Source organism: Littorina saxatilis, linkage group LG16 (genome assembly GCF_037325665.1).
Source record: "Littorina saxatilis isolate snail1 linkage group LG16, US_GU_Lsax_2.0, whole genome shotgun sequence".
NCBI classification, from domain to species: Eukaryota; Metazoa; Mollusca; class Gastropoda; order Littorinimorpha; family Littorinidae; genus Littorina; species Littorina saxatilis.
The window spans coordinates 23176171-23200710 of record NC_090260.1 but is presented as its reverse complement, the minus strand read 5'-3'; the positions used below and the strand labels follow the sequence as shown (position 1 = coordinate 23200710).

Here is a 24540-nt window from a genome sequence, read left to right as displayed (position 1 = left end):
TGCGAGACGGAACGCCGTAAAGAGAGATGACGTCAAAAGCGTGACGTCAAAAAGGAAGAATGACACAGAGGAAAACACGAGGTTGGAAATGGTTATGATAGATCTCTACGCCTACACCGTATGAAAGATTATTAGATTTGCGAATTCATACGATGATTTCTATCAATAAAGACTTGAGATGTTTGTCTTTTGTACTTCGCGTTAAAAGATGTGTGGAAGAGTTGTTTTATTGAATTGTTTTGAGACACGTGCGAAGGCCTATATTCGTAGCGTAGAGTTTTACTTTGAGTCCATTCACCAAGATCAGTTGATTCTCGTTCCATTTTGGAGAACACTCAAGCTTTTGTTTCGGGAGTTATGTTTTCATCACAAACCTGAATTATGCAGGTAACAAACTGCTAAAGTAGGAAAAAGGGAAGTAATAATATCGTTCTTCATTTCAGAAGTAGAGCGGCACATTTTCATCCCTACGTTCATCTGTTTTGTGTGTTTCAAAGGCGAAGCAGTTGGACGAAATCCAAAATTCCATTGGTTGTAAGTAACGGTCAGAATGATTAGATAGATGTTAGGCTCATAAAGCTGATGATAACATGTTGTTTTCACTTTGATCGACAGGTTTAGATGCTGGTTAGATGCTCGTGTAGATGCAAGCTGGAGATGAATCGGACGCCAACTGAGAGAGAGATGGAACCGTGTTAAAGAACTGATATCACCGTTCACCCCATCGCCGAGATATCCAGGGCATCATCATCGTCATTCACTTCATCGTCGAAGACATCAAGGGCATCCTCAACATCGTTCGTCACATCATCAAGACATCAAGGACATCATCATCACCGTTGAACTCATCGTCAAGACATTAAACTTTAAAGACATCACCTTCATCACCGACGCCGTGTATAAACACTCCGAGAGCTTTACAGTCGCTCATTCGGCAAGATCAAACCTCTCACACCTGATCCTTGACTTGTAGTGCCGAGTACGTCGATGCATGAAGATGAGTAACCAAAATTAAAGCCGTTTTTCACTCATTGAGTCACTTGAGAAAAAGTGACTCTATGTAATCGGTCAGTGTTAGTCTGTCCGGCCGGCCGTCCGGCCGGCCGTCCGTAGACACCACCTTAACGTTGGACTTTTCTCGGAAACTATCAAAGCGATCGGGCTCATATTTTGTTTAGTCGTGACCTCCAATGACCTCTACACTTTAACGATGGTTTCGTTGACCTTTGACCTTTTTCAAGGTCACAGGTCAGCGTCAAAGGAAAAATTAGACATTTTATATCTTTGACAAAGTTCATCGGATGTGATTGAAACTTTGTAGGATTATTCTTTACATCAAAGTATTTACATCTGTAGCCTTTTACGAACGTTATCAGAAAAACAAGGGAGATAACTAGCCTTTTCTGTTCGGCAACACACAACTTAACGTTGGGCTTTTCTCGGAAACTATAAAAGTGACCGGGCTCAAATTTTATGTGAACGTGACTCCCAGTGACCTCTACACTTTGACGTCTGCTTTGGTGACCTTTGACCTTTTTCAAGGTCACAGGTATGTCTTGAAGGAAAAAAATTGAAATATCATATCTCTGAAACTATTCATCGGATTTGATTCAAACTTTATAGGATTATTCTTTACATCAAATTATTTACATCTGTAGCTTTTTACAAACGTTATCGGAAACACAGGGGAGATAACTAGCCTTTCCTGTTCGTCAACACACAACTTAACGTTGGGCTTTTCTCGTAAACTATAAAAGTGACACAGCTCTAAGAGTAACAAATGTTAGTGTGTCTACTGTTAATATGATTGCTTCGAAAAAAAATTAATGATGCTAGTTTATGTGAATTAAGTTATTGATGGGGTTTGTTTATGTGAGATTAATGAGAGTATTTTTAATGCCAAGGTAAATATTTTGTTGCTCGATCCATGCAATCTCATTCTTCAGGTATGCATTGTGTTGTGAATAGCAATTTCTTCCTGTCCATCTGATGCCTCATATAATATTCAGAACTGCGAAAGTGACTCGATCGAGCGTTTGCTCTTCTTGTTGTAGTTGTGTTCGTCCAGTTGCTTCCAGTGTTTATTCTTTCTGTCGATACATTTGAGTCTGTCTATCGTTCAATTAAGTTAAAAGGAACCACGCATATCACTCCACGCATATCACTAACTATAAAAGCGAACAGCCGCCAAATAATCATACCCTAGACAACATTAACAAAATTCGAGATTCAATCTTGAAAGAGCCTGACACGTGAAAATCCTCCCATCGGATTGTGACATATTGGTTGCCTCGTCCGGGATAGGCTATTTCGTTTAGATACATGTGAAGAAATTGTCTTGTGTGGTTTGTGTGTATTCATTGATCATTCATTAGTTAAGTAATTAGTATATGTTTATTTGTGTATTTATTTAAAGGAAAACTATAGTGTAGTATGGGTAAAAACTCACTGTAAATCACATCCTTAATGAAGGTAAACTAAATAACACAACCTTACTGAAGGTAAAAACAAAACGTAACTCTCGAGGAAAAAAACAAAACTGGAAAGTGAAAGTTAGATCACTTTCATCTATCTGTAGATCTAGTTCTAGCAGGTAGGATCAGTTGGCAACATTCTGTTGGGGAACGGCTCAAATTCCTTTCTAAGTAGAACCAACGAAACAAAAAGGAAGTCGAAATGGAGGTATTTCGCAAAAACATTTTGAACTAGTTTATTTACGTTCACGCACATGGGAAAAGTCATTTGACTATTTGTGGTGACAGATTCAATGGACAGAGTCTGAGTATCTAGCTACTAAACTATTCATAATATTGAAGATCACGGATACTTTCTTAGTGTTGAAATTAGCTACTTCAATTAGTTCTAAGAAATTTTCTAGATAGAAACCGTGGGATCTTTATATAGGGGAAAGGCCCTAATTACCGGACGGGCGCCTAATAACGGACACGCGATATCTCAGAAATGGTAGGTCACAAAAACAAAAAAAATTTGCGCGAAACGATTCAGTGATATCCCCTTACACTTCGCACCAAAATAACATGGCGACTGAACGCACGCATTCTGCACGGGAAGTGGTTTTCTGTTTTTCGCACTCTCACTGTAATTTTAGACATTTGTAAACTAAGTGCAGCAAGAAGTTACGACTTTCTAAGATGAATTGATTGGTTGAAGTAGATAGTACATACACTCTATTAGTAAATACCATGCAATACGACGTATTAAATGAACGCATTTTTCAACAGCTGCATTGTAACTCCAACTAGTGGGGTTTGCCAAATACCGTCCACCACGTGCGCCCAAATAACGGACTATGTAATATGTGTAAAAAATATAGGTCCCTGGCAATATGTAATAAATATGTGTGTGTGTGTTTGTGTGTGTGTGTGTGTGTGTGTGTGTGTGTGTGTGTGTGTGTGTGTGTGTGTGTGTGTGTATAGTTGAACGTGCGGTTAATTCGCTTGACTAAAAATAACGCATAACCCTCTCTCGAGAAAAAGATACATGTTATATCTTCATAAAAACTTGCTTTTTGACTGACAAAAGTTGCAAAAACCAACATAATAATTAAATGTAAAAATACATGAACGTTCACAAAAAAGAAAACGGTTGCAATTGTTAATTAAAACATGGTTTCAGCAACTTTTGTTACTCTATTAAGCAGCGAATTTTGTGTCCGGACTTTGGTGACCCCCTGTCCGGATTTAGGCAGTAGGTTCCCCAAAACCGGACAATTTGCCGAAAAAGTCAAACCTTAATAACTTTTAAAGTATAACAGATTTTTTCAATTTTTTTCAACATGAGGATAAAAGTAGGTTAGATCTACAATAATCCGTTTTCAAAATTGCGCTATGTTATATACTTTGTGAGAAAAATGGGTTTAACCTTAAGTGTCCGTTCTTCTTCTTCTTCTTCTTCGTTCGTGGGCTGAAACTCCCACGTACACTCGTGTTTTTGCACGGGTGGAATTTTACGTGTATGACCGTTTTTACCCCGCCATTTAGGCAGCCATACGCCGCTTTCGGAGGAAGCATGCTGGGTATTTTCGTGTTTCTATAACCCACCGAACTCTGACATGGATTACAGGATCTTTTACGTGCGCACTTGGTCTTGTGCTTGCGTGTACACACGAAGGGGGATAAGCCACTAGCAGGTCTGCACATAAGTTGACCTGGGAGATCGGTAAAATCTCCACACTTAACCCACCAGGCGGCCGCGGCCGGGATTCGAACCCTCGACCTTCCGATTAGGAGGCCGACGTCTTACCACCACGCCACAGCGCCCGTCAAGTGTCCGTTAATTGGGGCCTTTCCCCTACGTTGGATTACGTATGGTGATAGACTAGAGTGATAATACTGGGAGTCGAGCCGCAGTTGTATTGACCACTCTAGGTCACAGAACGAATGTTTACGAGTTGACAGTAACATTGTTCAGTTACAGTTTGGAATAACTGATTTTTTCCATAAATGCGAAGTAGGTTCGAGATAGTCTGTGATGAGATAAATTCCATGCACAGTACCCGATATAGAAACTTCGCACGTCCTCAAATTTGGAGTGAAGGCGTGTGGTGAGACTGACGTAGAAAGCCAGACAAGTAAGATGGCTACTTCAGTGGATGCAGCCCTGGAAGCGACGAGGATTTTGATGGATAAAGGGAAGTTACTTGGTTTGGAGGGATCTGAGTTGCGTGATTTTGTTCTGGAATGTGAGCGTGAGAATGGTGTGCGTGCGGAGCGTGCACGTGAACGTGCTGAACGTGCGGAAATTGCCGATGCTGAACGTGAACGCGCCGACGCTGAACGTGAACGTGAATGCGCCGACGCTGAACGTGAATGTGAACGCGCCGACGCTGAACGTGAACGTGAACGTGAACGTGCCGACGCTGAACGTGAACGTGAACGTGCCGACCGAGTTGAACGTGAAAGAGAAGAACGCGAGCAACAAACTCGACTCGAGGAGTTGAGGATTCAGGTCGAATTAGCTCGCGCAACAAACTCACGCGATCGCGGAGGCGATGAAGAAGAAGGAAATCAGAACAATAACAATCACAGAAATCATAGACCTCGCGATACCGATAACTACCAACCGAAGTTACCATTCCTCGAAGACAAAGACGATGTAGAAGCGTTTCTTCTGCAATTTGAACGTCATGCTGAAGCATCACACTGGGACCCTAACACTTGGTCTGTACGTTTGTCCGCACTGCTAAAAGGTAAAGCACGCACTGCTTACACCAAGATGAAAGTCGCTGATGCACGCGACTACGCATTGCTCAGAAAGACTTTGCTGGAAAGATTTCAGATTACCGCGGAGACATACAGACAAAGATTCAGAAACACACGGAAAGAAAACGCTGACTCGTACAAAGAGTTCATTACTCAGATTTCCTTGTTCCTCGATCGCTGGGTTGAAATGTCCAATATCGGAGAAAGTTTCGATGATTTCAAAGACCTCATACTGACGGAACAAGTGTATGAAAGCATGCCTACTGAACTCGTCACGTACGTGAAGGATAGAAAACCAAACAGCATTGATGACGTGATCGACACCGTAACTCTCTACGAAGAAAACCGACCCAAAGAAAACCGTAGACATGGGAAGAAACCTGAAGAGAGAGGACACAAGGCAACACACGGGACGAATTCCACAAACAAGGACAAGGACGAAGGAAATACAAGAAGGGCAAAGCCCATACGACTCACATGCTTGACCTAAACCTAGCAATGACATCATACACTAAGAACTGCTTTACACATTTTTCCTACCAAAATACATGTGACCTTGACCCAAGGTCAAGGTCATCCAAGGTCATGCAACACAAAGCTGTTAATTCAAGACATAGGAAGTACAATGGTGCTTATTGGCTCTTTTTACCATGAGATATGGTCACTTTTAGTGGTTCACTACCTTATTTTGGTCACATTTCATAAGGGTCAAAGAGACCTTGACCTTGATCATATGTGACCAAATGTGTCTCATGATGAAAGCATAACATGTGCCCCACATAATTTTTAAGTTTGAAACAGTTATCTTCCATAGTTCAGGGTCAAGGTCACTTCAAAATATGTATACAATCCAACTTTGAAGAGCCCCTGTGACCTTGACCTTGAAGCAAGGTAAACCAAACTGGTATCAAAAGATGGGGCTTACTTTGCCCTATATATCATATATAGGTGAGGTATTCAATCTCAAAAACTTCAGAGAAAATGTGAAAAATGTGAAAAATAGCTGTTTTTTAGACAACATTTATGGCCCCTGCGACCTTGACCTTGAAGCAAGGTCAAGATGCTATGTATGTTTTTTGGGGCCTTGTCATCATACACCATCTTGCCAAATTTGGTACTAATAGACTGAATAGTGTCCAAGAAATATCCAACGTTAAAGTTTTCCGGACGGCCGGACGGACGTCCGGACGGACGGACGGACGGACGGACGGACGACTCGGGTGAGTACATAGACTCACTTTTGCTTCGCATGTGAGTCAAAAAGCAGAACCAGCGTAAAATGTTTCAGATGTGGAAAATTGGGCCATTTCAAGAAGGATTGTCGCCAGCCTCCGAAAGATGAATCAGCCAGTGCCGCATTTCAAGACGAGAATGACGTCGAGGGGAATGCGACACATGATCAACTGTGCGACAAATGTGTTCACAAGAAATTCACCAAACTGTCCCAAATCGTAGTTGAAGGCCAGGTAGTCACTGCTTTCCGCGACACCGGAAGCACCTCTACGATTGTTGATTCCAAACTAGTACCAGCTAGCAAGATTACTACGCGCACAAAAGAAACGTCTTTGGCGAAGAAATCAGTGAAAGAGAAACTATCGGTCGCACACGTTTACATGGACACGCCGTACTTCGTGGGAGAAACCGAAGTTAGCGTCATGGAGAATCCTGTCCATCCTGTGTTGATTGGAAACTCGATGGGTGTAGGATCGGAGAAAATCGAGACACCTGTATATCCAGTCCGTGAGACCGTAATCCCTGAAACCACTGCAACAGCCGTTACCCGAGGACAAGAAAAACGTGAAGAGGAGGGGAATGCGTCAATTCCCAGTTTTCCTATGGAAGGAAAGATCTTCACCGTTGCTGATTTAAAGAGAGAACAGCAAGACGACAAAAGCCTTGAGAAATTACATGTGTTGGCACGAACGAATGAAACTCGAGGGCGAGTACAGTTCATCTATGACAAGGACGTGTCATATCGCCAATACAGTGACAAGCAAGGAAAGGACCACCGACAAGTAGTAGTACCTCACAAGATGCGGGCAAAGGTATTGTCCACCGGACACGATACGGCGATGTCGGGCCATCTCGGACAGAAGAAATCAAGAGAACGGATTTGGCAAGATTTTTTTTGGCCGGGGATCGTGGGTGACATCAAACGCTACTGCAGTTCTTGTGACGTGTGCCAACGTACTATGCCAAAAGGACGGACGAGGAAGGTACCTCTGGGAAAGATGCCTCTGATTGAAACTCCGTTCAAGCGTGTAGCCGTTGACATAGTAGGACCAATCAAACCCATGTCTGAGACAAAGAAGCAGTATATCCTAGTGATGGTGGATTTCGCGACCAGATATCCTGAAGCTGTTGCTCTCAAAGACATAAAGGCAGAAACCGTGGCTGACGCGCTATGGACATTCTGGACAAGATTGGGACTTCCAGAAGAAGTATTGACCGACAACGGAGCGCAGTTCACCAGCGAGTTGATGACTCAAGTCAACCAACTTCTCGCAATCAAGGGATTGACAACTTCACCTTGGCATCCTCAATGCAATGGTGTTGTAGAACGTTTCAATGGAACTTTGAAAGCGATGCTCAAGAAGATGACTTTTGAACAACCGACCAAGTGGGACCAGTACTTGCCAGCACTACTGTTCGCATACCGAGAAGTTCCCCAAGATTCACTTGGATTTTCTCCTTTCGAACTTCTGTATGGGCGGACAGTGCGTGGACCAATGCAAGTATTGCGTCAACTGTGGACGGAAGAAGAAAGCAACGACGAGATACGCACGACGGCTGAACATGTTATTGATCTGCGAAATCGCATTGAAGAAACGTGCAAGATCGCCCGCGACCATCTCGCCAAGTCAGCAATACAAGCTCACTTCTACGACAAGAAGACGAAGAAGAGAGAACTCATTGTCGGCACCAGAGTTTTGCTTCTACTGCCAACGAAACACAACAAGCTAGAACTTGCATGGAAGGGACCATACGTGATCGAGGAGCAGATCAACTCATTTGATTACAAGATTAAAGTGGGTCGCCAAACTCGTGTCTATCACATCAACCTTTTGCGAGAGTACCATGAACGAGAAATGATCGCTGAACCAGAGAAACTTCCAGAAGAAGTGGTGGAACAGAGCGCGATAGTCGTCGAAGATCTGGAAGAACAAGATGACGAAATATTCGCCAACATGGGACCTGATCCCAGCATACTCATTCCGTCTACAAAACGTACCGAGAATGAGAAAGATGTACATGTAGCTGACACATTGACGGCAAGACAACAACGTGAAGTCAGAGACGCATGTACAGAATTCAGCGCATCGTTGACTGATGTACCAAAAGCTACGACTCTAGAAATCTGCAACATCAAGATGACTGATGATCGACCTGTGTACGTGAAACCACGACCCATACCTCATGCGTTAGTGGACGTGGTGGAACGTGAAGTGAAGGAGATGTTGGATTTGAAGGTTATCGAACCAGCCACTTCACCCTACAACGCTCCGATAGTGATCGTGAAGAAAGCACAGGGTAAAGCAGTGCGTTTCTGCAATGATTTCAGAGAAGCAAATAAAGTCATCGAGAATAAGGAATATTTCCATTGTAAAGAGAAAATGTCCATGTCTCGTGAGTGTAATATACCTCTATGTTGGAGTTAAAAAAAGAAGAAAAAAGACCAATGAAGAAGGATGCTCACCGCCTATTTACAAGAAAAAAAAGACAGAAAAAAAAGGAAAAAAAAAAAAAAAAAAAAAGGAAAGAAAAAAGAGAGAAGAAAACAAGGAAGGGTTGAAGCAGCCTGCATGCAACTGAGGTCAAAAAAAAAAAGAAAAAAAAAAAAAAAAAAAAAAAAGTCATCGAGAACGACGCTGAACCAATCACAGATGTGGAACATCTATTCTCTGAACTCGCCGATGCACGATACTTCAGCAAGTTGGACTTGACCAAAGGATATTGGGCGATTCCCATCAAAGAGGAAGACCGAGACAAGACAGCGTTTACGACCTCATTAGGGCAAATGAGGTGGATCAACATGCCATTTGGATTGAAGACCGCGGGCAGCGTTTTCAACCGGATGATGCGGAAGCTCCTGGGTCCTCCCAATCGCAAAGACGTCTACCATTTCATGGATGACATCCTGATCGCGACTGCAACATGGGAACAACACATTGAAGCGATCAAGGCCGTCCTGAAAGCCCTGAAAGACGCCAACCTTGCAGCGAAACCCTCCAAGTGCTACTTCGGTTATGAACAACTGCAGTATCTGGGACATGAGATCGGAAGAGGGAAGAGATGGCCTGTCGACGACAAGGTCGACAAGATACAAAAGGCTCAACCTCCTACCACCAAGAAGGAACTGAGAGCTTTTTTAGGTCTGACCGGTATTTATAGGATTTACGTCCCGGCGTATTCCTCGATCGCAGCACCACTGACAGACAAGACCAAAAAGCAAGAACCGGAAAAGGTCAAGTGGACTCCGGCCTGTCAGGTGGCGTTCGACACACTGAAAGCCAAGCTAGCTGAACAACCGATCATCCAGATGCCAGACCATACACTCCCATACATCCTCAGAACTGATGCTTCAGACAAAGGAATGGGAGCTGTTCTACTTCAAGATAAGGGAGAAGGTCTGCAGCCGATCGCGTATGCCAGCAAGAAGCTGTCAGAGACAGAACAGAAATATGCCACCGTAGAGAAAGAATGCTTAGCGACCGTCTGGGGAATCCAGAAATTTGAGCGTTATCTCTACGGAAGACATTTCATACTGGAGACGGACCATCAACCTCTTCAGTATCTACAGCGGATGAAACCAACCAATGCCAGACTGATGCGCTGGGCATTGCAACTTCAACCGTACGTCTTCACCGTGAAGATCATTCCCAGCAAAGACAACATTGGAGCAGACTACCTCAGCCGTGCTACCATGAACTGAGGGAGACCATGGCAATGTTCGTCACAACTCAGAGATACTACCTGATTGTGAAGGGAATTCTGATCATAGATCCACGGAAACAATTAGTAGAATGTTATACACATATATAGTATTAATGTAACTATTATGCATGTTCATAGATTATATAAAATCTTCCTTTCCAAGGGCGTGTGTTACGCATTATAGTAACATTGGATTTTATTTCCATGGGTGACACCCTTAAGTCATTTCCTTGCGAGACGGAACGCCGTAAAGAGAGATGACGTCTTCTTCTTCTTCTTCAGCGTTCCAGAATGTTTCTGGTTACGTGTGAGCTCGTCTGCCCATTTGGGTTCCCCACACTATACTCTGAGAGCATAGTCAGCTCACTCCGCTTTCGTTGAGTAGGCATGCTGGGTATTTTCGTGTTTCCATAACCCACCGAACTCTGACATGGATTACAGGATCTTTTCCGTGCGCACTTGGTCTTGTGCTTGCGTGTACACACGAAGGGGGTGAAGTCACTAGCAGGTCTGTACATAAGTTGACCTGGGAGATCGGAAAAATCTCCACTCTTAACCCACCAGGCGGCAGCGACCGGGATTCGAACTCATGACCTCCCGATTAGGAGGCCGACGTCTTACCACCACGCCACTGCGCCCGTCGAGATGACGTCAAAAGCGTGACGTCAAAAAGGAAGAATGACACAGAGGAAAACACGAGGTTGGAAATGGTTATGATAGATCTCTACGCCTACACCGTATGAAAGATTATTAGATTTGCGAATTCATACGATGATTTCTATCAATAAAGACTTGAGATGTTTGTCTTTTGTACTTCGCGTTAAAAGATGTGTGGAAGAGTTGTTTTATTGAATTGTTTTGAGACACGTGCGAAGGCCTATATTCGTAGCGTAGAGTTTTACTTTGAGTCCATTCACCAAGATCAGTTGATTCTCGTTCCATTTTGGAGAACACTCAAGCTTTTGTTTCGGGAGTTATGTTTTCATCACAAACCTGAATTATGCAGGTAAGAAACTGCTAAAGTAGGAAAAAGGGAAGTAATAATATCGTTCTTCATTTCAGAAGTAGAGCGGCACATTTTCATCCCTACGTTCATCTGTTTTGTGTGTTTCAAAGGCGAAGCAGTTGGACGAAATCCAAAATTCCATTGGTTGTAAGTAACGGTCAGAATGATTAGATAGATGTTAGGCTCATAAAGCTGATGATAACATGTTGTTTTCACTTTGATCGACAGGTTTAGATGCTGGTTAGATGCTCGTGTAGATGCAAGCTGGAGATGAATCGGACGCCAACTGAGAGAGAGATGGAACCGTGTTAAAGAACTGATATCACCGTTCACCCCATCGCCGAGATATCCAGGGCATCATCATCGTCATTCACTTCATCGTCGAAGACATCAAGGGCATCCTCAACATCGTTCGTCACATCATCAAGACATCAAGGACATCATCATCACCGTTGAACTCATCGTCAAGACATTAAACTTTAAAGACATCACCTTCATCACCGACGCCGTGTATAAACACTCCGAGAGCTTTACAGTCGCTCATTCGGCAAGATCAAACCTCTCACACCTGATCCTTGACCTGTAGTGCCGAGTACGTCGATGCATGAAGATGAGTAACCAAAATTAAAGCCGTTTTTCACTCATTGTAGTTGTGTTCGTCCAGTTGCTTCCAGTGTTTATTCTTTCTGTCGATACATTTGAGTCTGTCTATCGTTCAATTAAGTTAAAAGGAACCACGCATATCACTAACTATAAAAGCGAACAGCCGCCAAATAATCATACCCTAGACAACATTAACAAAATTCGAGATTCAATCTTGAAAGAGCCGGACACGTGAAAATCCTCCCATCGGATTGTGACATGTTCCATGATGCAGTCACCAGCATAGCGTTCACCTCTTCTTCGCCACACTCTGACACGCCCATCAACATGACTAATGCAGAAACGGCTCTCATCGGTGAACAGAATGTTTTGCCATTGTCTCCAGTTCCAGTTGATGTGATCCTGGGCCCACTGCTGGCGCGCCATGCGATGTCTCTGAGTGAGGACTGGTCCTCTAGCGGGACGGCAGCTTTGGAGGTCTCGCTCAGCAAGTCTTCGGCGTATTGTCTGGCCACTGATAGGTCTCTGGTGGTTACCGACGGTGTTCCTGGCTCTTTCATTGGCTGTATGGAATCGGTTTCTCAAATAATGACGCAGGATCTGGCGATCTTGTCTCTGTGTGGTAACGCGAGGTCTTCCACTTCGTTGTGTATCAGCAGTGCTTCCAGTGTTGACAAAACGTTGCTGAAGGCGATAAGCTGTTGACAGATGCACATTGAAAGCGACTGCTACCGCTTCTGGGTCATCACCAGCCGATAATCGACCCACTGCCCTCTCGCGTTGTTCTGGTGTCAATCTTGGCATCTTGACTCTGTCAAAAGTTAGACTGGCAGTAAGCGTGTCATGGTCTCTTTTTATTACTAATGCATCAGTGAACACATCTCACACATGAGGTTTCCCCTACTCCGCTTGCACGTGCTGTAAGCGCGCATCATGTGTTTCACGTGGAAACTGCTTGTCCCGTGCGTTGAGACAGCAGCAATGGGAAAATATTCACACAACAGCTTTCTTACACATGACTGCATAGTGCATCTATATCCCCAAAATTGTCACTCTCAGATTAACTGCGTTTTTTAAAATCAAAATATCAAAAAATAATTCGCGTTTCTTTTGTGCTCGGCACATTTCGTTTTAAAAGGTCCTAAAGTACTTATTCTTGGAGTTTGAAGGGGAGGTCAAAACTGACTTGCCTAGTCAGTTTTGACCGGGGGGGGGGGGTCATTCTGGGCTAGCTGATTTTGACCTGGAGGTCATTCTGAGCTAGCCCAGAATGACTGCCCCCCCCCCTCCCCCCAAACTTGTGGGGATGCATAGATGCATACATATATGCGTACATTTCTATTTAAAAGGTCCTAGTGTATTTATTCTTGAAGTTTGAAAGGAAGCGTCCAATTTTTTTTTTTTTTTTTTTTTTAAAACAAGTATTTTTGTTTTAGATTTTTTTTTGATTTAAAAAAAAATCATTTTTCCAACAAATAGTGTGCACATATTCATATACTTATTTCGTTTTAAAAGGTCCTAAGGTACTTATTCTTGAAGTTTGAAGGGGAGGTCAAAACTGACTGGCCAAGTCAGTTTTGACCGGGGGGTCATTCTGGATGCCTCCCCCCCCCCCCCCCCCCCAACTTGTAGAGATGCATAGATGCATTTATTTATTTGTACATTTCGTTTTAAAAGGTCCTAGTGTAATTATTCTTGAAGTTTCAAAGGAGGTGTCAAAAATGTTGGGTTTTTTTTTTTTAGAATGTCTTTTTAATTTTTTTGTTTATATCATTTTTCCAACAAATATTGTGCACATATACATGTATTTCGTTTTAAAAGGTCCTAACGTACTTATTCTTGAAGTTTGAAGGGGAGGTCAAAACTGACTGGGGGGTGTCAAAATTGGCTAGCCCAGAATGACCTCCCGGTCAAAATCAGCTAGCCCAGAATGACATCCCGGTCAAAACTGACTATGTGTCAAAATGGCCTGTTACACCGAGGGTAGACTCCCGGACGATGTTCTTGTGTTGTTTGATTGATGCCTTCCGATCAATGCCTTAAGAGAGTGTTAGAATGTTAGAATGGGAGTTGTATCTTTCAGGTTGCGTGTTCAGCCGTGTGTGTTTGTAAGATTAGTGTTGTTTGTTTGATGCCTTCCGATCAAAACCTCTCTACGAGTTCGCGTTTGTGTACGAGCGCGCGCGCACACGTGTATGTGTGTGTGTGTGTGTGTGTGTGTGTGTGTGTGTGTGTGTGTGTGTGTGTGTGTGTGTGTGTGTGTGTGTGTGATTACGCGTGTGTGAGTTGTGCCTTCAGGCGGGCGGGCCGGCGTGTGCATGTGTGTCCGCGCGTCTGTCCGTGTATGTGTGTGCGTGCGTGCATGAGTGTTTGTGTGTGCGTGTGTCTTTGTCTCTGTGTCCGTTGTTTTAAATGTGAGAAATATAACTTTGGAGAAATAGTGACAGACAAACTGTTTGGGACAGCGATCATCAAAGTGACAGTTGGCGTCCATTTTAGCACTGCGTAGCGCTCCTGCACATCGCGACTTTGTTCGTTTATCTGTCTGTTTGTTTATCTGTATGTATGGATGTGTGTGTCTCTGTGTGTGTATGTATGTGTGTGTGTGTGTATTTGTGTGCATGTGTGTGTGTAAATATGTTTTATGCGTTTGGCTTCATAGTACTTTCATGAGAATCACTATCGCTAATCGATCGATCTTAAAAATAAAAAAAACTTTTTTAAAAACGCGCTTTTTTGTTTCTAGTTATAGCCTGATCGCGTAGACCAGACACTTGGCCACAAATAGCACCTATTTTTTTTAAAGAAATCATCACGTCGATTCCGTGCGAATGAGCTTTTGCCAAACAACCCTTTTTAACACTGTCTAAGTGATGTTTGCTCATTGTTTGGAGTCTCAAACGCTTTGGCGAATAATTCTAATAAATGGTGTTGTTGAGAAATGAATTTCCTCCAAAAATGTCTTTACCTTGTTAACAAATATGCATTTTTACGACTTTTGTAGCATGTTGAAGACACGTTTGTGTGACCCCTACCCTGTATAACATAATTCATGAACAAGTAAAAAAAAAAAAAAACACGATTAAATACTATGCATTTATCGTGGAACCAGTAAAATATCCTCTGTTTTTTTATTTTTATTTACCTTATCTGGTTCATATTTTACAATTTGAAAATGACGAAAATTCACCAGCAACAGTGGGCGCGAATGAGTTGCGTTTCTTTCGCCGGGGACTGTGACTGTACATCATAGCATTTTGAGAGTTTGTGGAGAACTGTCCAAATCAGAACTAGAGAGAAGACGGACTTGTTTTGTACTGTGGTACCATAACAATAGCATGATGTAGACTACCTCCCGGCCGTCTGGATGCCATGGGTTGACGAGGAGAGGCAGGAACAGGAATTAAAGAGAAATGTGACCCGACAGTCATGGTTTTCCAGAGTTTAATATTGCATCAAGTGAATTGTCGGCCTGTGCCTGCAAGTCTTTGTCTATCCTACTCTACCTATCCAGACGAGAGCACGTGTTGTTTGTCCAGTGCCAGACATTAAAGAGGCACCCACATGGTGTTCTCCTTACTTCGGGGTCAACTTCTATTAGGCGACTACTTCGCCTACCTATTAAATGATCATACGTCATCCTCCTTCCACCCCTTCACCGTGCTTCGTGGGTCGTGGACGACCCAGAGCCTCACAAACTCGTCTTTATCTTTGAAAATATGTGGGGTTTTTAATTGAGACTTCATGTAATCTCCAATCACCATACGACCTTCCCATTTCCCAACTTTTAAGAGATTATCTTTGTAAACAAACAAATAAACGATGACGTAATTTGAACTACACAGTCCGGATGATGTGGGTCGTCGACGACCCATATGGAGTTAGGTAAGGAATTGTACGTTGTTTATCCTTATTCGGTGTACGCCCCATACGTTTTACGTTGAATCCTTCTTTGGAAAGTATTGGTCGTACACGACCCACATCAATGTTCTCCCTGCAAAAATAAACTTACAGAAATCTCCGGAATACTCAGCATCCTTATCACAACTGGAACAGCGACAGTTTGAATCATCTGCACACAAACACAATTATCACACCATGAAGACACATACCAGCGAGATCACTCTTCTCACAGACACAGCGATACAGTCACGATGAAACATACCAGCAAGAGCACTCTTCTCACAGACACAGTGATACAGTCACGATGAAACATACCAGCAAGAGCAATCTTCTCACAAACACAGCAGTACAGTCACGATGAAACATACCAACAAGAGCACTCGTTTCACAGACACAGCGATACAGTCATGATGAAACATACCAACAAGCGCACTCTTCTCACAGACACAGCGATACAGTCATGATGAAACATACCAACAAGAGCACTCTTCTCACAGACACAGCAGTACAGTCACGATGAAACATACCAACAAGAGCACTCTTCTCACAAACACTGCAGTACAGTCATGATGAAACATACCAACAAGAGCACTCTTCTCACAAACACTGCAGTACAGTCATGATGAAACATACCAACAAGAGCACTCTTCTCACACAGCAGTACAGTCACGATGAAACATACCAACAAGAGCACTCTTCTCACAAACACTGCAGTACAGTCATGGTGAAACATACCAACAAGAGCACTCTTCTCACAGACACAGCGATACAGTCATGGTAAAACATACCAACAAGAGCACTCTTATCACAAACACAGCAGTACAGTCATAATGAAACATACCACCAAGAGCACTCTTCTCACAAACACTGCAGTGCAGTCATGATGCAACATACCAACAAGAGCACTCTTCTCACAGACACAGCGATACAGTCATGGTAAAACATACCAACAAGAGCACTCTTCTCACAAACACAGCAGTACAGTCATAATGAAACATACCACCAAGAGCACGTACTCTTCTCACAAACACTGCAGTGCAGTCATGATACAACATACCAACAAGAGCACTCTTCTCACAACCACAGCGATACAGTCATGATGAAACATACCAACAAGAGCACTCTTCTCACAAACACAGCGATACAGTCATGATGAAACAAGAGCAACATTTACAGACAGCAATACAGTCCTGGTGAAACATACCAGCAAGATTACCATTCACAGACACAGCAATACAATCATGATGAAACATACCTGCAAGATTACCATTCACAGACACAGCGATACAGTCATGGTGAAACATACCAACAAGAGCAACATTCTCACAAACACAGCGATACAGTCAGGGTGAAACATACCAGCAAGATTACCATTCACAGACACAGCAATGGTACAGTCATTGGGAAACATACCAACAAGAGCAACACTCTTACAAACACAGCGATACAGTCATGGTGAAACATACCAGCAACATTACCATTCACAAACACAGCAATACAGTCATTGCGAAACATACCAACAAGAGCAACACTCTTACAAACACAGCGATACAGTCATGGCGAAACATACCAGCAACATTACCATTCACAAACACAGCAATACAGTCATTGCGAAACATACCAACAAGAGCAACATTCTCACAAACACAGCGATACAGTCATGGTGAAACATACCAGCAAGATTACCATTCACAGACACAGCAATGGTACAGTCATTGGGAAACATACCAACAAGAGCAACACTCTTACAAACACAGCGATACAGTCATGGTGAAACATACCAGCAACATTACCATTCACAAACACAGCAATACAGTCATTGCGAAACATACCAACAAGAGCAACACTCTTACAAACACAGCGATACAGTCATGGCGAAACATACCAGCAACATTACCATTCACAAACACAGCAATGCAGTCATTGCGAAACATGCCAGCAAGAGCAACATTCTTACAAACACAGCGATACAGTTTTGATAGACACAGCAATACAGTCATGGTGAAACATACCAGCTAGATTAGGATCACCATTCACAGACACAGCAATGCGTAGGGCTGTTCCATATTCTTTTACACGGTGTGTCAACTGATTCCGTTCGTACACCGGAGGTTTCCGTTCGTACGCCGAATGTTTCCGTTCATACAGCGTCATTTTCGGAACTTGGTCGAGGAAAAAAATTGCGGTAAATCGTTTGGGCATCGCACATTCGTGATATTGCAAGGATTGGGTAGCACATTTATTGTGTACAATAAATACCAAGGTGCCAGTCGACCTCATGATTGCACAAGGGTCAAACGTCGCAGCATTGCATGATTTTCAGACATGTTCTTGTTTTTCTCGCTCTGTAATCAAAACTGACCCCTGATTTGCACATGAGTACCAAACCCATTGCCTGTTACGTCATTTCGCTTGAACAAAAGTGTATAGAAACTAAACAGGCCCCCACTACAAGTTATTTGTGTTCCAATGGTCGTCATGTAGAACAGAGTACGCCTACGAGTGATATTGGACATATGTGAACCATAAGATGTATTGCATTTGCATCAGACAGTTTTGTTTCCGTTCGTACTGATTTTGACGAAAACAGGTTTCCGTTCTACCACTTTCTTCAAACAGTTTCCGTCCGGACGCGTTTTATGACGTTCGTGATTTTGGTTGCAAGCTTGAGAAAGTAGTAGTACCATTGTAATACCCCTTTTAGTGTTGCTTGCTTTAATGAAAGCTTGAATTGTCATCACGTGCGCGTACACACACACGAACTTACAAACACACACACACAAACAAAACTGCGAGCTCAATGAGCCTATATAATTTACCCCTGGACCACAATGCGTTCATCAAATAATGCGTTTTTATTTAACGCTGCGGTCAATGAAAACAAAAAGTTAGAGGCACACTCCTTCCTTACCATCTACCTGGTTTGTTTGTATTATGGGGTATTAAAATGCTAATTTCTCAAGCTTTCAACCAAAATCACGAACGTCATAAAACGCATCCGAACGGGAACAATTTGATGAAATGGGTACAAACCGACACCTGTTTTCGTCAAAATCAGTACGATGTACGGAAACAAAACTGTCTGATGCAAATGCAATACATATTATGGTTCACATAGGTCCAATATCTCTCGTAGGCGTACTCTGTGCATTATATGACGACCATTGGAACACACATAACTTGTAGTGGGGGCCTGTTTCTCCCTGATCAAACGAATGTGACGAATAGAAACGCTTTGTGTACGAACGGAAACATGTTGTTTTGTACGAACTGAATCATGGGGTACGAACAGAATCGGTATGTTTTCAAAATTCAAGTGATTGTACAAAAGCAATTAGTTTCTATAAACTTCTGTTCAAGCGAAATATCGTAACAGGCAATGGGTTTGGTGCTCATGTGCAAATCAGGGGTCAGTTTTGATTACAGAGCGATAAAAACAAGAAAATGTCTGAAAAACATGCAAAGCTGCCACGTTTGTCCCGCGTGTGCAATCATAAGGTCGACTAGCACCTTGGTATTTATTGTACACATAGCGCAATGAATTTGCTACCTAATCCTTGCAATATCACGAATGTGCGCTGCCCACACGATTAATTTACCGCAATATGTTTCCTCGACCAAGTGCCAAAAATGACGCTGTACGAACGGATTCAGTTGACACACCGTGATTTAGAACAGTATAACATGCTGTTACTTACTTGTTCTTTTACTTCTGTGGACGGCGAGGCTGTAGGCGGCACGCTTGTGTGGTGTCAACTTGCTGTCAGCTAACATCGTCTCCGCTTCCATCTTGTGTGGTGTCGCCTTGCTGTCAGCTAACATCGTCTCCGCTTCCATCTTGTGTGGTGTCGCCTTGCTGTCAGCTAACATCGTCTCCGCTTCCATCTTGTGTGGTGTCGCCTTGCTGTCAGCTGACATCGTCTCCGCTTCCATCTTGTGTGGTGTCGCCTTGCTGTCGGCTAACATCGTCTCTGCTTTCATCTTTTGTGGTGTCGCCTTGCTTTCAGCTAGCATCGTCTCTGCTTCCATCTTGTGTGGTGTCACCTTGCTTTCAGCTAACATCGTCTCTGCTTCCATCTTGTGTGGTGTCTCCTTGCTTTCAGCTAACATCGTCTCCGCTTCCATCTTGTGTGGTATCGCCTTGCTGTCAGCTAACATTGTCTCCGCTTCCATCTTGTGTGGTATCGCCTTGCTTCCATCTAACATCGTCTCCGCTTCCATCTTGTGTGGTGTTGCCTTGCTTTCAGCTAACATCGTCTCCGCTTCCATCTTGGTTGGTGTCGCCTTGTTGTCAGCTAACATCGTTTTCGCTTCCATCTCTCTTGGCGGTTGAGCGGAGGTTCTACTTTCGTTCGAACGTCCTTTACGGGGATTCTGTTTGGTGGCTTTGTTTGCGGCCATTCCACTGTGCTCTTTTCCAAAGGGGGGCAAGGATGTGCCATTGCCATAGCCGTTTGTCTTGCCGAGATGTGGTACGGGCTCTTTTTTGATCAGAATGTTCTTCAAAAACAGGGCGACTGCATCCATTTTTTCCTGGTCTTGCTCGAGGGGAGAAAAGGTTATTCCCTTCCCTGTGACATCTTGTCTCCACGGATCGGGCGCGTAGCCTGGTACTTTCTCATCTTTCTGTGTGTGTTGAGACGCCGCGTCATTTTCAACCCGGTCTTTCGTTGGGGAAGCGGACACCGCCTTGTGTTCATTCTGCCCTTTCCTGGCGTGTTGTACTATACCCCCTTCATTCTGCCTTTTCTGTGGGAGTTGGGCTTCTGTGTGAGTGTTACTAAGGTCCTTTTTGAGATTGGTGAAGATGGTTTGCTTTTCGTTGCTGTCTTTGTGGATGTGGTCCTCTTGTGTTTCTTTGATGGAACCTTTTGTTGGTGCTTCTTCGATTGAGCCTTCTTTTGCTGGTGCTTCTTTGATGGAACCTTTTCCTAGTGCTGCTTTGATGGAGCCTTTTACTGGTGTTTTTTCGATGAAACCCTTTTCTTGCGCTCTTTGGATGGAGACTTTTTCTGGCGCTTCTTTGATGAAACCATTTTCTGGTGCTACTGTGATGTAGCCTTTTTCTGGTGCTTCTTTGATGGAGCCTTTCACTGGGTCTTCTCTATTTGAGTATTGTTCTTGTTCTTCTTTGATGGAACCGTTTCCCGGTGCTTCTTTGATGGAGCCTTTCTGTGGGCGTCGGGACACGGTGCCGCTTTCATCCTGGGTTTTCTTCAGAGAAGGCGAGACATTCTCTTTCCAACGGCCTTCTGTTTGGTCCCAAACCGCCAGGGTTTTCTTTGGTTTGCTGCGACCGTCTACTACATTCCAAAACGCCAGCGTTTTCTTTGGCTTGCTGCGACCGTCTGCTTCGTTCACAAACGCCATGGTTTTCTTAGGCTTTGTGCGACCGTTGGTCGGAGGCGTTTCGCTGTCATCGTTTTTCAAGCGAAGGACCAATGACTGTTCTTCCCTGTGGATATCCTTCACGGGAGATAACACGGGCCCCCCGAGGTCTGTGTCCTTGGCCTTCTGACGAACTGCAGTGTCTCCTTCGTTCTGAGAGAGAGGAACACTGGTCTTCTGTTCGTTGGGATGGGACGACGTCTTTTGCAACTCTTCTTCATCGTGCGTCGCACTGTTTGAGCTCTGCCAAGGGGAGGCTCGTGAATCATTGATGCTGCCTCTTGCTGAAAGTAGGCAGTAATTATGGCGTATGACAGCATAACTACTGTCTCAAATGACTTCAGACATCAGGAGTATTTAACAACATGAAGCTGAACGATTGAAGGCTCTGCCTTAAGGAGTAACTGTCCTGGTTTTTTTACATTTAATTTTGACTAAATGTTTTAACATAGAGGGGGAATCGAGACGAGGGTCGTGGTGTGTGTGTGTGTGTGTGTGTGTGTGTGTGTGTGTGTGTGTGTGTGTGTGTGTGTGTGTGTGTGTGTGTCTGTGTCTGTGTCTGTGTCTGTGTGTCTGTGAGTGTGTGTAGAGTGATTCAGAGTAAACTACTGGACCGATCTTTATGAATTTTTACATGAGAGTTCCTGGGTATGATATCCCCAGACGTTTTTTTCACTTTTTTCCATAAATGTCTTTGATGACGTCATATCCGGCTTTTTGTAAAAGTTGAAGCGGCACTGTCACACCCTCATTTTTCAATCAAATTGATTGAAATTTGTGTAAAGCAATCTTCGACAAAGGCCGGACTTCGGTATTTCATTTCAGCTTGGTGGCTTAAAAATTAATCAATGACTTTGGTCATTAAAAATCTGAAAATTGAAATTGTTTTTTGTTTTTTTTTACATAAAACGATCCAAATTTACGTTCATCTTATTCTACATCATTCCCTGATTCCAAAAACATATAAATATATTATATTTGGATTAAAACAAGCTCTGAAAATTAAAGATATACAAATTATGATCAAAATTAAATTTCCGAAATCGATTGAAAAACAATTATTATTCCTTGTCGGTTCCTGATTCCAAAAACATGATATGTTTGGATTAAAAACACGCTCAGAAAGTTAAAACGAAGAGAGGCACAGAAAAGCGTGCTATGCAGCACAGCGAAACCACTACCGCGCTAAAAAGGCTCGTCAGTTTCACTCCGTTTTGCACAAGCGGCGGACTACGGTCATTGTGAAAAAATGCAGTGCGTTCAGTTTCATTCTGTGAGTTCCACAGCTTGACTAAATGTAGTAATTTCGCCTTACGCGACTTGTTTGTTTGTCCCATTATCTGTTTAAAGAAGAAAAGCAAATGCTAACACGACTTGCCTTTTCCCCCTCCCCTCTCTTGTAAGACCCCCACCGTAGAAGACTTCCTCCCTTCTTACCCAATCTGATAGAGAGAGAATGTTGATGTTCTACAGGCTAAATGTTTCGCCTCTTATAAAGGACAAGATTTGGGTTACATGATATTTCAAGTTGTACGCCCTCACGGTTTTTGATGAGTTACACAAGTGTATGCGTGTTTATGTGGTATCAGCAATCTGCACTAACGGCAGATTGACCGAGGTCTTTTACGTGCCACTGTGGTGACACGGGGGTGGAACGTAGATACCGTCTCTGGGTCTGCGCATAAAGTTGTCCCGTGTCTGTCCCGGCCCGGATTCGAACCTGCGACCGTACGATCAGAAGTCCAGTGCTCTACCAACTTAGCTACCTGGCCCCTAAAACCTGATAGAAGACTTGATCTTCCTTCCTTAATACCCCAATTTACCCCCAATAGGACCCTCCGCCGTTTCAAGACCCTGTTTTCTCACATTTTCTGTTCATAACTTCTGTAAGATTACCCCCATTTTAAGATTTCTTATTTTTTAATACCTGATTTTCTCAGGGTTTTGTGGGTTTTAAAAGGAGGAATCCACTGCTAATGACACCCCCTTCCAAAGAAAAAAAGAAGTAATAACTAAATAAAAATAATAGTCACTTTTTAAACAAATTAAAAAATGCTGTTCGAGCTTCATTAAATAATGTTCAAGAAAACGTTCTCATCTGACTGATTGACACAAACATGAACCTACTGTGACCTGTATCAATCCATTTTGATATTCAACCCAAATTTCTCACTTACAAACTTGCACCACCCCCCGACCCCCTTTCCACCGCCATCACTAGCTTGACATGCTCGACATCCTCCAAATTTTGAAAAAGACTCCCTCCCTTATAAGACCCCCAACAAGACATTATTTGTCAGACCCTCTTTTATAAGACTCTGTTCATAACCTCTGTAAGTTTACCCTCATTTTAAGACGTCCAATAAGACATTTGCAAGACCCTGTTTTTTAAATATGAGATATTCTGTAAATTTACCCTCATTTAAGACGTCCAACAAGACATTTGCAAGACCCTGTTTTATTAGATATTCTGTAAGTTTACCCTCATTTTAAGACGTCCAACAAGACATTTGCAAGACCCTGTTTTATTAGATATTCTGTAAGTTTACCCTCATTTTAAGACGTCCAACAAGACATTTGCAAGACCCTGTTTTATTAGATATTCTGTAAGTTTACCCTCATTTTAAGACGTCCAACAAGACATTTGCAAGACCCTGTTTTATTAGATATTCTGTAAGTTTACCCTCATTTTAAGACGTCCAACAAGACATTTGCAAGACCCTGTTTTATTAGATATTCTGTAAGTTTACCCTCATTTTAAGACGTCCAACAAGACATTTGCAAGACCCTGTTTTATTAGATATTCTGTAAGTTTACCCTCATTTTAAGACGTCCAACAAGACATTTGCAAGACCCTGTTTTATTAGATATTCTGTAAGTTTACCCTCATTTTAAGACGTCCAACAAGACATTTGCAAGACCCTGTTTTATTAGATATTCTGTAAGTTTACCCTCATTTTAAGACGTCCAACAAGACATTTGCAAGACCCTGTTTTATTAGATATTCTGTAAGTTTACCCTCATTTTAAGACGTCCAACAAGACATTTGCAAGACCCTGTTTTATTAGATATTCTGTAAGTTTACCCTCATTTTAAGACGTCCAACAAGACATTTGCAAGACCCTGTTTTATTAGATATTCTGTAAGTTTACCCTCATTTTAAGACGTCCAACAAGACATTTGCAAGACCCTGTTTTATTAGATATTCTGTAAGTTTACCCTCATTTTAAGACGTCCAACAAGACATTTGCAAGACCCTGTTTTATTAGATATTCTGTAAGTTTACCCTCATTTTAAGACGTCCAACAAGACATTTGCAAGACCCTGTTTTATTAGATATTCTGTAAGTTTACCCTCATTTTAAGACCTGATTTTCTTAGGGTTTTGTAGGTCTTAAAAGGAGGATTGACGGGCGCAGTGGCGTGGTGGTAAGACGTCGGCCTCCTAATCGGGAGGTCGTGAGTCCGAATCTTGGTCACTGCC

The 24540-nt window shown here is 42.8% G+C and overlaps 1 protein-coding gene across 1 annotated transcript in view; it reads right to left on the bottom strand.

Annotated features, from left to right (window-relative positions):
- LOC138949933 (uncharacterized) overlaps positions 1–24540 on the bottom strand; it is a 192895-nt gene that overhangs the window by 157970 nt on the left and 10385 nt on the right. The window contains exons 2-3 of the mRNA XM_070321716.1: positions 19368–21341; positions 15779–15838 (exon numbers count right to left, since the gene is read on the bottom strand). Coding sequence (XP_070177817.1) covers positions 15779–15838; positions 19368–21341 — 2034 coding nt within the window. The remainder of the gene's footprint in view (positions 1–15778; positions 15839–19367; positions 21342–24540) is intronic.